General features: G+C 39.3%; 1 protein-coding gene across 1 annotated transcript in view; it reads left to right on the top strand.

Annotated features, from left to right (window-relative positions):
* The window catches only part of EPHA3 (EPH receptor A3), a 219,133-nt gene that overhangs the window by 153,801 nt on the left and 51,708 nt on the right, over positions 1-13,624 (top strand). The window contains exon 6 of the mRNA XM_061342566.1: positions 10,003-10,127. Within this exon, the coding sequence (XP_061198550.1) occupies positions 10,003-10,127 (125 nt within the window). The remainder of the gene's footprint in view (positions 1-10,002; positions 10,128-13,624) is intronic.

Raw genomic sequence — 13,624 nt, 5'->3', positions numbered from 1 at the left:
AACTGATCTGAACAAATTAGTTTATAAGAAAGTTTACATTACACTAGTACAGTTTTACTATGGAGACAGGTAATATATGTAGAAGGTGTCTTTGGGCTTCCTTGCAAGAGCTGTGAAAGCTCTGGAATATTAACTGCTGTCCCAAGAGAGTTTGTCCACAGTTAGATCTTTAATTTCCATTTGCCATATTCAAATGGGTCTGGGTCATCACGTTGTCCAGGTTAGACCAGAGGGGACACAGGGGCAAAGCAGAGCAAATGGGCAAAATCAAAACCCTGTACACAGGGTAGGTGGGAACAAGGGGTTTAAGTCTGTGACCCTCCTTTTGCAACAGAGTATTCCTGGATGGAGCAACTACTCCATATTAGACTGAATATTCTGTCTCCAAATACCAACTTTGCACGTGCGTCTTCTGAGCTCTTACCCATTCTATTATTTCCAATACGATCCAATGTTCAGGGTTCCAGCAAAATAATTATTAGCAACAAAGTTCAACGAAGCTAATTAAATTCTCTGTATTTTCCAAGTGTACCCATGCTGATGCCCAAATCTTTTTTCTTTTAATACCTCAGGCCTTTTTTGCATGACTGCTTGATAATAAAATAGACTGTTTTCTTTTAATCACCAAGAGCCCAGGGTAGCAGCTTTAAATGCAGTATTATGTTTGGTTAGCTCTTAAGGACTTAAGGCCTCGTAAACCAAGGTCTCAACTGTGCAGCTGCAAATGGTGGTGGTAACTGAGTTCGTCTGCAATGTCAATACTAAACCAATTCCAGAGAGTTTTGGGCTGTCACGTGTATTGACACCAGGAAAGGAACACAGGGAACATGTTGTAACAAGAGGCTTCCTCAAACTCTGCTCTCAGTTCAAGCCAGCTCTTTCACAGAATCCATGTAGGATTCAGATAGTTAAAGTTAAATTGGGGTGTAACTAGGAATCTGCTTACCTGCCGTAGAAGGAAATGCAAAGGAAACTCAGGAGGCCTTTTGTAGGCTAAATTCCACCTGGAGATATTAGTCTTTTCCTAGTAGCTGTAGAAGGTGAATAAGCTCCTTACAGAAGTGTCTTAAATAGCCTCAACCTGAGTTCTGGTCTCCGCACAATTCATTTGTGCACTTGAAAAATATTGATTTATTTCTCTGCTTACATAGGAAGTGTAAAGACAATAACCACCGCTGGCTGATGAGGCATCTACATACAGCTATAACATATAGAATAACAAAAATACCTAGATATGTCCTATGCCATCTCAGGCTTCCCTAGAGGAGCAGTAGTCTTACTATCAGGAATCTGAAACACAGAACGGATAAGCTTAAGGAGAAGGTAAGCAGTAAGGCACTATGGAGTTTGTGCAAGGGGCCAGAATGGAAATCATTCAAAACTGAGCGCTAGGTACAGAAATTAGGATCACTGGGAGGAGAGTCTTAAAGGGTGTGGATGTAGCTGGTTCCTAATATCTTGATCTACGTGTGTCATTTGCAGGTTGAAAATTTCAAGCCATCTTGTAGTTTCAGCTTGGGAGAATAAGCATTTAGAACAGAGAAAGAGTAAACTTTTCAGTGCTGTTGTAAGCAAAGACTCATTTGGCTCCCGGTAAATGTTGTTGAAAACTCCTCAGAGCTAGATTTTTATTTGCCTGAAATCAGTGGCTTTATGGGAATAAATTCAGCACGAAGTTGAGCACCAAGATTTATTTCAATATATCTTTGATTACTTGCAAGAACTGCAGTGATATTTGTATGTTCAGCCTTTATTCTGTTAAGCTAGACTGCACTCTCTTCAGCAACTCACAAACGATGTGTGATGCTCCCTGTTTAAATAAAATCCATATTTAGAAAGGGTTGTGTGGACTTTACTATCTGTATCACAAGACAGGTCCCTTAAGTAGATCTGTCTTCTAAGAGACAATTTGAGAAAGCCACAGATGTTTGGGGCATGATATATTTCTTTCTTTCCCTATGGTCCTTATAAAAAGGGCGAGAAGATAGACTTATTAAAAGTGAGCTAATGACATGATGTAGGGAGTCTCTGGTTCACTGACTGTTATTACAGCTGTGCCCCCTTACGTACTGAATACCTAGGACATGCTTGGGTTTTTGAATGACATTTATCTTTTGAGTTTCAAACGTTCCTGGCATAAATAAAGATTTTACGCTTTTCAAATGTGTTTTACAGTTCAGCCCGGAGGCTATTCAAGGATCATTTTAACTCAATAAAACTCCTCCTTTAGGGATATAAAAGGGAAGTGTTTTAACAATGTCACTCCATGCATAGCCTGTTATTAGCTAGAGACATTCTGCCTGCAAAGCCTTTGATCCCTTTTCCCCTGAATGTCAAGGAAGCTCTGCTGAGGCTTCAAAGTCTGACATACATGAGTGTCTTCTGTGTGCACACCGTGCTCATGTGCATGCTCATGACCTTAGACAAAGTTCGAAGGGAAGTTTGTGGCTCAGCTTTGATTTTTCACTGCCAGTACTTTTAGCTACCTTTTCCAGAGGTCATGTTGAAATTGTGTTCAGCAATCAATGGATAATGGTTACTCGCTTCTATTAGTCTTTAACATAAGGATGCATGTGGATTTTCATTTACTATCTTGGCTTGGTAAAATAGTAAAATAAAGGTAAACAGGATGCTTAGCACTCAGTTAAACAATATTCCTTAGACTTCTGGATCTCTCTCCCTTATCTGTGCTAGCATTCTCAGTAATCACTGAGGGAAACAGTCTGTGTTTCCCTTGATGGTAAACAAAGCTATCAACTTCCCTTACTTCAAGAAGCTACTCCATCTAGTAAATTTTCAGGCTGGGGACAGCTGGGTTAGAAATGTTACTTGGTTCTTTGGGTCTGGGGCCTATTCCTGTCCATGGGAATTGTTAATGTCATAATTATTTTTTAAAAGCATTTCAATATAAAGCCAAAATATAGTTTGAGTTACGCACCCCTGTGTGTTACAGTCTTCACATACGCACGGCATTGGTTTGACTCACACCAACTATGTAACCTGGTTTCGGCCTTGGCATGTGCTATCCTATAAAGAAGAAATAACGTTCACGGAAAGGGAAAGCACACTTAGCACCTGACTCTTGATGTGATGGGCCAGGTGGATAAATTCCTCATTCCAAAAACTTCACACCAGGAAGCCTGAGGCTCTACCATCCTATAAAGCAAAGTAACAATGGGGTAGGAGAGGCAAAGCAAAACTGTTTATTTTAAACTGATACGGTCTTAAGCACATCCAGTGAAAAATATGAAGTATTGCAAAGCTCCTACCATCGCCATCTCAAGCAGAGAACAGAAAGAATAACATTTGTGTTATGAGTACCTTTGGGCTGAATCCTTATGAAAGCATATACAGCATTTGCCTCCTCTCTGAAATAACAGCTGTGAATGCCATGGCACCATAATTTTCAGTTTCTCAAGTGAGTGCCTTGTGCAGCCTGATACTTCCCAAATGGACATGGCGTTTCCATGATTTATTACACATGTGTTAAACATATGAGCAAGTCTAACGTTTTGCTTGCTCTGTGGAAGGCATTTGCTATCTCTGTTAATAAAAAGAGGAAGAAATAAGAACATGAGTGTGCAACACTTAATGAAATTTGCTTTTAATTTAGAATTTATTTGCAAGAGTGAGAAATGAGCTCTGATAATCTCTTGTCCAGTGACAGCTGCTGCCCAGAAGGTTGCCTTTCTCTGCACTCGAGATGGAAATCAAGCTGCTGCCCTTTAGTGTAATTCCTGCTTGTTTCCCTTTTCCAGTTCCCTGCTATCTTTCTCTCATGGCACCTGTGCAAAGCCCGCAGCCACTCTGGAGGCTCTAACCTCAGGCTGGAGTCCACATGCTTCCAGATGCATTTGAGCACTTATGCCATAATGCAGGTAGTTATTCATTAAAATAGCCATGAACAAATCAGACTTTAAAATTGTCCTGTTTCTGGGAGAAACGTACTCCTTACTCAGCTCTCCCACTCAGCTTGGTTACATCCAAAGGTACCCTGCTTCTACTTGTCCTTAAAGTTTTGCTCTATTTTATTTGTTCCACATTTTAATACATGTAAATACTCAGATATTGATAGACCTTTTCTGGAAATGGGAAACCTTTTCACCTGCTTCTTTATGATTGTATCCTACTAGGATCCAGCCTGGATCTGGTGTGAGGCTCCAATAAGCTTACCCGAGCATCTTGCTGCTGAGATGGCCAGACTCCCAAATGCCTGATTCCTTTAACAGGGAAGGTGCTTTGTGTTCTGGCTGATGGTCACCTAATGATGTTATAGAATCACATTTTACAGCCCAAGTCATAAAAAAATATATTGAGCCTGCTTCAGCTCAAGGAGAAGGTGCAGGAACACAAACACAAATACTGTGCTAGTTTAACTATGTGTCCTGGAGATTAAAGGGCAAAGGACCGTGTCTGCACATGCATTGAAGAGGTGGGTAATTGTATCTGGAAGAGGAGCATGTAGGGTTTAGCAGGTTTCCAAAGTGTTGTTAAAGTGTGGCTGTTTCCTCTTCCTCCTGCCTCCTGGGAGGCAGCTGGGGACCCAGCGCTGACAGGCCCTCTTTGGAATGTGCCCGTGGGATTAGGCTTGCTTCAGCACAACCTCATAGAGAGAGGCAGTGCCTCAAACTGCACTCAAGAGAGAAAGTAAATAGCAATGCAGGCAGAGAAGACTTGAACTAGTACAATTCCTACCTTCTGTGAGCAGGCTTCTGTAAGAAACCCCTCAGATGTTAATCTACAGACAAGATCTAAAGGGTCCGAGGATGAGCGTAACGGTTTATACAGACGTCATGTTAATGTGATCATGCCATGGAGATGTGACATCATTATTGTGATTTGCGAGTCATTGCTTAGGACTCTGCCATGAGTAGAATGCTGGTTGGTAGTGGAAGGGTTGGGTAAACCTAAAGATAGAAAGGTTGGTTCACAAAGCCCCAGGTGTTGGGCTGTTGAGTGCAATGTGTATGTGCAGCAGTATGATCAGTGCCAGATTAAGCCATGGATGCATGCCTGATGCTTGCACTGGGTTAATTTCCCTCATGTATCCCAACTCTGTGACTCCAGTTTGCTTTGCTAGAGAAACTGCCTCTGAGTGATGAGTTTCTTCATTCAAGCACTGGTATTGGCACTATGACCTGTATGATAGTTCTATGGCTTGGACACTGGTCCTCTAAACCTTACAGGTTTGGGGTTGTGTCCCAGTGGATCCTACTGTCAGAAGCTGCAGATTTAATATTCGGATTGTCATCTTTATTGCTCTTGTTCCACATCACCTCCTAGGGGCATCATAGACATTAAAGAAAATTTATATCAGATTACAGTAGTGTGATTAGATAGTAATATCATCAGTTTTCTAAAGAAAAAGAAACAAACCTTCCAGTTATTCAGTACTGCAGACCTTGTTGCAATTTGGGTAATACAGTCAGTTTTGTCAGCTCAGGTATGTTCTTGATAACTGCCTTTCAGCATAGCTTGGAATATTTTACTCTCTGATTCTGATAGCTGGGTGTAAGCAAAAGCCAGAAGAAGTGGGCTGGCATGGTCATTTTGGGATGAAATCCTTCCTTAAAATTGAATTTGTGATATAGAGACCTAAGCAAGAAACAGCAGGACTCTAAATGTTTCAGCAGTTGTACACACATGGCTTTCCAAAGTTAATACTGGGTTCTGTGTCAAAGGACAGGGAATTTTCTTCCAGTGCATATATATGCATCTGTAAGCCAGTCACATATGAAAACAATAACAAGGAATAAGGAAAAAGTCAATCCTCCAGCTGCTATTAAACTGGAGAAAAACAAATGATCTGTTGGGGTCAGTTTCACTGGGAAATGAATTTGAGCAGAGTTTTATTGTCATCTCCACTAGATCCTTCGTGTTATTTGCTTGCACCTTTAATAGTCATGGCTGAGGAGATATTTACACTTGTGAGTTTAAGCTCCCTGGATCATTGCATTTGTTACCTTTTCAACATCGGCATTCCCAGTTGTCACAAATGCTACCTAACAACATTGAGCGCTCAAAGTACATTTCCCCTCGTAACTCTAGGGAGATTTGAATGTTCATATTAACTGCTTAAACTAGTCATAAACCAGTTAGGCTGGAGTACCAGACAAATAGTAGCCATGCGATGCGTAAACACACTTCTGCATGCATTGCATGTAAACCTCTTAATGCATGGGCACACAAGCCTAAAGTTAATTATAAGAAAACCCAACTCTTATTCAGTGAAGAATAAAGAAGAGTATGCATGCATTAATCAAAACACCAATAAAAATGTAAATACACAGGGGTATATGAGCCATAGGTTTTATCCCAAAATCACTGAAGCAGCATTTATTCAAGTTCTTAGTCTAAAAAAGTACTCTCTTGAAGTTTTATCCTAAAATGTATGTTTTCTAAATAATAAAGTAATGTAACTTTGTGTTGCTATTGATGCTTTGATATAATTTTTTAAAACTTCAATTTATCCTAAAAAGCCTCATAATGCATCATTATTTGCTAAGCCATAGTACAGAATTGGTTGTGTTAGTGGGAGCTGCAGACATTTAAAGTGTCTGTTCTAGTACTCTGTTGCTCCGCAATCTAAATGTCCTTTAATTTAAGAAAGTTAAATCTTGAAGCCATTTATGTCATCTTGGTCAAACTAAAGTGTGGGATGTGTTTGTCAGTCAATCCCATGTGTTAGTAGAGGAGTCATTTCTGGGCATAAGCAACGAAACAATTTAATAAGAGAGAGACAGATTTCAGTCGTGCCGGGCAGCAGGCACAGCAGAAGAGCCAGACCACTTCTATCTGTTGGCATACAGCAGAGTCTGGTTTGAGGAAAGGCGGATTAGGGCTACAGCTGTGATAGGTTGTGCAGAGTGGCAGCCCCTCCAGGCACAGGATCCCGACTCCCTTCTCTGCATCCATCCACTGGGGACAGCAGGGCTGGCTATCAGGGATGCTTACTTCGAGATTTATCCTTGATCCCTTCAACTCCGCTTGTTTCAGAAAGAGGGGTCCCAGTGCTGAAGTCATCCCAGGAGAAGCACAGTTTGGTTTTGCCTGTGCTTCAAAGAGCTGTAAACCTGACATAGTGCCAGGAGAGGAACTGCTGGAAAAGAGGTTCTTGTGAGGGCTATCCTCTCCAGGGCTCTGTTTTATCAACAGAGACACAGAGGCAAATCAAAGTCAGCTATTGCTTGTAAAATCCAATGTGAACACACAGAGGATGGGAACAGCAGGAAAACGATGAAATCTGGACCTAGATATTGAGTCTGTATTTTTAGCATCCTTTGTGTTTCAGTGTTGAAATGCTCGGATGATATACGAGATAGTTTAGCAAGATATAAAGAAAAAAAACAATGAATAAAGTAAAAGAAACAACCCCCAAAACCCACAAAACTGAAAACTAAGCCACAAATGCATAACTTTTCTCTGAATGCAAATAGTATGGTTTATCCTCTGAAAAAATAACTGACCACCAAAATATCTGAATACACTGTTCCTTTATGCACTGAAGATTAATACTGTAAAAGTAGGTAACTTTCGTAATCCACGTAGTTAAAATGAGGTGGTTATTTCAACAGATTTGGAATACATAACTCAGAGGGTCAGTAGCTGTTGGAGTGTGCTGGTATGCGGCGTTGTGTTGCTGTTCTGCTCATGGGGTCAAACGAGCCTGAAACACTGTGTTCCCTATGATTATATATCTCCTCTCCTCTTGTCCATGTGGTAGGATGCTGTCTCTTCCAGATACTCTGTATGTATAATTTCCACACAGCTTTGGAAACCCTAGGGATTAGAAAATGTATATGAATGTTTTATAATGTTATTGATAACTGCAGAGCAGATGCTTTTCTAATAAACTGCTGTGAGATAAGTTACTGGTAGCATCTGCAGAGATGGGTGTAAATGAGCTCAGAATAATTAATGCTGTGTTAGAAGAAAGCTTTTTTCCAAAGCACATCTGTATTGGAGCAAGTAAGATTATTTCAGCCTGCCCTGAGAATGTGTTATAACACAAATTACCATAATTTACTAAGGGAAAAGCCATTTCTGTTAATCATATATTAATTATTCATAAATTCTGTATTAATGTTACCTTAATGGGAAGTGTTACCAGCTGGGGTACTGGGCTCAGCAATCTATTCCCATACAAAAAAGATTGATTGCTTGATTTAAGACATAAAAGTGACTCACAAGAGCATAAAAGCAGCAAGCATAGGTGTATGAGCTAACACAGAGCTGGCTACGGTAGAGCAGTCCAGTCAGCTAACTGCTTTGTGTTTTGGCTCTAGCACTGGTTTGTGCCTGAGTGGAATTCAAGTGGGATTACTGAAGGATGTTCATTACAAACTAGTCCTGTACATTTTGCCCTAATGCTTTTCAGCTCTTCAGCAGGCATAGATCTGGTGAGTCTGAGTAAAACAGAAAAAGGCTCCTTCCCATTCTATTTAAAACAACACAAAACCCCTCTCCAAAGTATGATTTCAGTAGTTTAAATTAGGATACTTTTGCAACTCTTTAATCTTCTCAGAAAGCTATTGTGAGCCATGTGTCCTGTGAAAATACTGCTTGGAGAATATGTTTCAACCCAGACCAAATGTGGAAGTGTGTATGTACGTATGTGCTTGTATGTATGTATGTAGTGCTCTACATGCTCCACTCAGTTAAAGGAGGATGCCAGTACTTAGATGAGGACTCAAGACTAGGTGTGTTTTGGATGGAAGTTCAGCAAAATCAAACGCAGAATGAGGTTTCAAAAATTGATTTTAATTAAAAGTCCTTGGTTTTCTGGCTTTTCTGGCACGCTGTCTTGCACGAAAGCAAGCCCAAACAGAAAGGGCACTGGCTAAGGCTTGCAAATGTGTAATGCCTGTAAAGTGCAACTAGTTTTATATGAACAGTAAAAGCTTCATAGGATTCAGCTGAAATTATATTGTTTAGATCAGCTAGAGCCTTTTATTAGGATAGCAAAATGTTGAGCTTATAAACACGTTTGTTTTACATGTTAAGATAAAAGGCTGTTTATTGGTGAAAGATTCTTTTTTGAATGACAGTTATAACCTTCAATGTGCAATCTGTAAGCTATCATCTGATGAATTCTGGCCAAAGCGATGGAAGAGAAGCATTTGGAATGGGAAGGCAACCCAAGAGAAACAGAAATAAAAAGAATTTAAAAGATTGCATAGCTTTCAGTGAGTCTAGGAAACGTAGGTCTGGCCTTGGAGCAACACATAGAGCTACAACACCCATAGACATGGGTGGTCTAAACCTGAACTCATGTTCAAGAGTCTTAGGTAATTATGGGTTTTTTCTGTTACATTGATAGTACTTCCAAGTTGTGGGTAGTGGGTAAGTCTGGGGCATGCAGTCAATTGTCATGCCTAGCTGATTAATACGTCTCAGAAATGAGGTTATATTTTAGTCTGGATATTTTTCCTTTGAATTTCATTTTCAAAGAAATGCGGTGAAGGAGAAGTGTATATGGGAGCAATTTGTATCTGGAGAGCTTACCAAATAATGTCATAAAAGAGTCTGTATTCTGTGGTATGCTGATGGCTATTACTAGCCATGGATACTAGGAACTCTTTGTACGTAATGCATCCCAGCACCATTTTGCACTTGCGTATGAAAATGTTATCAGAGTTATGCCATCTGGTAATGATAATACTCCAGCATTACAACAAATAAGTAGTACTGATTTTTTTTGTTCTGTATTTTAGTATACTTAACGTATTTCATTGCTTACTCTGTAGTAGCAGATCGAAACCATCTGCTGTCTTGCCACTAGTCCTTCACTCGAACAGAAAATCTCAGTTCATTTTCTTTGAGGCCAGTATCCTTTAAGGCATGTGTACCAGGACTATAATCCAGCTGCTGAATGTTGATACAAGTTCAGACCTATGCTCATGGGTTTTTAAAGTGGAAACAACGCTCTTTGCCAAGGATTGGAACAGAGATAAACTCATTTTGCTTTTCTCTCTTCCCTCCTGCCCCCATTCCCTTTTACAGCTCCATCCCCCATCACAGTCATAAGGAAAGACAGAACATCCAGGAACAGCGTGTCTCTGTCTTGGCAAGAACCCGAACATCCAAATGGGATCATCTTGGACTACGAGGTCAAATACTATGAGAAGGTGGGACGAAAGATCAAAGGGCACATTTTTGTGCTAGTAATCCTGTAATGAAATTATTGCATCTTGCTTGCATTAAGGATTCAGGGGCACCCCAGTTCATTCACTGTCTGCCTTAATGACATTAGGTGTTGAAACTGTTCAGTTTTTGATAAGGAGAACATCCTGAAAATGTGAAGTGAAATTGCTAAGCTGTGTTGTCTACCAAGTTCATCCCCAAACACATCAGAACAAAAATAGAAATTAATGCAGCCAAGCTGTAATACCTTTGTTTTTTCCCCTCCCTTGAGTACAGTTTGCTTACTCAGTTCTATTACGCTGTCAGTGTTCATATGTTTATTTGTCAGCATCCATATGCTGGTTCTTCCCTGTGGCACAATTATCTTTCACACAAAAATTATTTGGAAAGAGATGGGTGATCCTTTGGGCTGGTTTGCACTATAAGAGTTCCTACTTCTCATAAATAACTGGATTCTTCATCAATTGTATGTAAATAACTATAGACGAAAGAAAATCTGCCATTAATCTGCTTTTCACTAGCGTTTTCTCGTACTTACAGCTGTTGGTTTCTACATCCTATATAGATCTGTATATAAGAAAAAAAAATTAGTCTTCATAACAAAATGGGGGCTTTTAGTAAATCGTACTGGTAGAATTAAAAAAGGCAGAAATTGTGAAGATTATGGGGGGTGATATTAGCCATTTTTTGATTGATCAGAGAGACCTTTTGGTCGAATATATTGCTACTGAAGTTGACAAACTTTGGAAAAATGTCACAAATAATGGTTTAATTTACTTAACATTTACTAATGCTGTTCATATCTAGGAATCAGGCTTATATTTCATACGTACCAGGGAAGACATGGTGCTAATATCCACTTAAGAAACTGCAGTTAAGACAACTCCATGGGTATTCAGTTAATCTTTAGGAAGTTTTCTCATGGAGCTTAGCAGTGGTGCAGTGTTTTATTGATGTCCACACATGATCGTCAGCTGAAGAATAGGGGTTGGAAGGCCATATGCTGAAAAGATTTCTCCCAAATTATTGTGCCATTTGATTTGGGGATGGTTGTTATGGTGAGCACTTGAAACTTCAGAGACCTTGGTTAAACATATCTATTGCTAAAAGAGGAAGAAGGAAACTTCCTAACATTTCAGTTCAGTCTCACCTTATAGAGCAGTACCTTACAGATTTTCACTTTGTGTTGGGGTTTTTTTTTGCATTATCAGCATTAAAAGGATGTAGAAATTATTTGGGAGCACTTCCACATTTCTTAAGGAAAGATGTACTGTCTTTTAGTAGGGCTTGGAAGAGCTATTTACCTCGCAAAGAGACGATACCTGAATGACCCCAGAACTTCAGCCTGGTTTGCATAGGCCACATTGTTTCTCTGCATGGTTAACTTGTGTTTCATTTGAAACCTACCTTGCTGCTGCTGGAGATATCTTTGTTTTCCAAGAACTTCAGCAGCCCTTTCTGAGCTTAACCTCCAGCCTCCCCAGGTGTAAGTCCTTTCTTTGGGGTCTTCGCGCAACTGCTATGAAGTGCAGGATATATCACGTGCCTATATTGAGCATTGTGTCATTGTGTTAATCATTGTGGCATGTTTTTCCCCTTGTGTGCTTTTTAGTTCATTTTAATTAAACTGAGAAGTTTTATTTTTGTATTTGTTGTTTTTTTGCTGTGTTTTGAAAATTTTGCTGCACTGAATTTGGCTTCTTTCCTTCCAGGAAATTGTCACCATTCAGTACTGTTGTATGCACAGTTTGATATATAATATATATATGTGATATATACTATATATATCATATGCAATAGAAGCATGCTTCTATTCCCACTGATAATATCTAGTCTTATGGAGCAACTGGTTGTCATAAGACAGTTTCCTAAGACAACCAGTCGTAACAGGATGATCTTGCACATGTGTTTCTTCCCTTTGAAGTCTATGATCAAGAGTTAGTATGCACCAGACAGCTTTCTTAAACCAGAGAGCCAACTGCTTTACAATAGGAGCCAGACCATTTGGAGCAAAAAACCCAACCTTCTGACACCAGTGTTTTTAATGTGTGCTCTGCAGTCCCTTGGGAGTCAGAAATCTGTTCCTCAGGGTTTATGAAAGGTGACTAAGAAAAGCAAATCTATTGTCAGGAGGCTTTAATCCAATGCCTATTTTAGCTCTGCAGATTGTAAAAGATGGAAAACTACTACTGTGTTAAACTTACCTGAGGCCAGAGCAGCCCATGCTTGGCTGTTACACTTCCTTACTCCTCCAAACACCTTTGGAAGATGCTGCTTTTTAGTCTGAGATCTCTAAGCAGCCCCACTCACTTCTTCTTTTGAAAAGAGAGCTTTCTTTATCAGCTGGTCCCATCCATTTGATTTTCTGCTTCAAACATCATGCTGGTTGTGCTCATTAAAAACCCTGCTGCTGTTAAGGGTCAGCTGCTAGGAAATGCAACTTTTACAGTTAGCAATCTGCGTATTTCTCCTGACATGTCACACCTGATTGCTGGTAGACCATTTATCTTGAGCCATTATTTCCTTCCTGTTTTATTTTTCTTATTTGCCATACCTTTTGTAATCCCTTAGAAATTAATACATATAGAATTAGTAGAATAGTACAGCACAATTCTGTCATATACCTTGTCCATGCAGTTTTATTTTATTTCTTTTAATTTTGCTAGGCTGTTCTTAAATTTCAAGGAATACGTGCTTTTTACAGGCAATTGCATGTTACTGATATTCAGGATGTTAGAATAGATTTGGAATAAAAATAGAATTTCCTGTATCTAAATTATGATATCGTGTAGTTTTTCTAATGTGCTATTGGCATAAAGTAAGTGGAAAATATTTGATTTCTTCAACCTATTCAGTTGTCAGGGTTTTTGTTCACCAGTGATTGCACTTGTGTAAGCAAGAGAGAATAGAGGGAGCTTTATATGGTGTTTCTAGAGAAATTAGGAGCTACAATCTTGGGAAACTTTTAACATTTGGGGATGAACTTATGGGGTTTTAATGCATAATATTATGAACGGAGAGTGGCAGTTTTCAGTGTTTGAAATAGAATTGTATTTTGTGTAAAAATCTATAGGGCTTAGTTATGAGGCCCCAGTTACTATTTAATCAAAGCATTTGAAAGAAATAAAATCCACTTTCAGGCAAATACTGCGTGGAACTTCTAGGCATTTGTTTTATGGTAGGGCATAACATTTTATGTCAAGTTAATGGTACCAAACGACACCCCAGTTCAGACCATAATGCTGTGCTGGATTTTAAGCATCTTGGCTGTCAAAGTCTACATATAGAAAAAGCCATATATATCTATATATATGTGTGCATGTCTATATATATATATACTTTTTTTTTTTTTACACAAGGAAATAGTTTATTTCCTTCTTGTCCTTGCTCACATAATTATGTTCTCTGGAAGGAATATCTCTTCATGCAAAGATACAAAAAAAGCCATATCCTAAATACCACATGAAAACTCTTAATTGCT

This window comes from Neopsephotus bourkii, unplaced genomic scaffold (genome assembly GCF_033783945.1).
Source record: "Neopsephotus bourkii isolate Nb327-2 ecotype Australia unplaced genomic scaffold, CSIRO-AGI_Nbou_v1 NB_1797, whole genome shotgun sequence".
Lineage (NCBI taxonomy): Eukaryota > Metazoa > Chordata > Aves > Psittaciformes > Psittacidae > Neopsephotus > Neopsephotus bourkii.
This window is presented reverse-complemented; position numbering and strand designations above follow the sequence as displayed.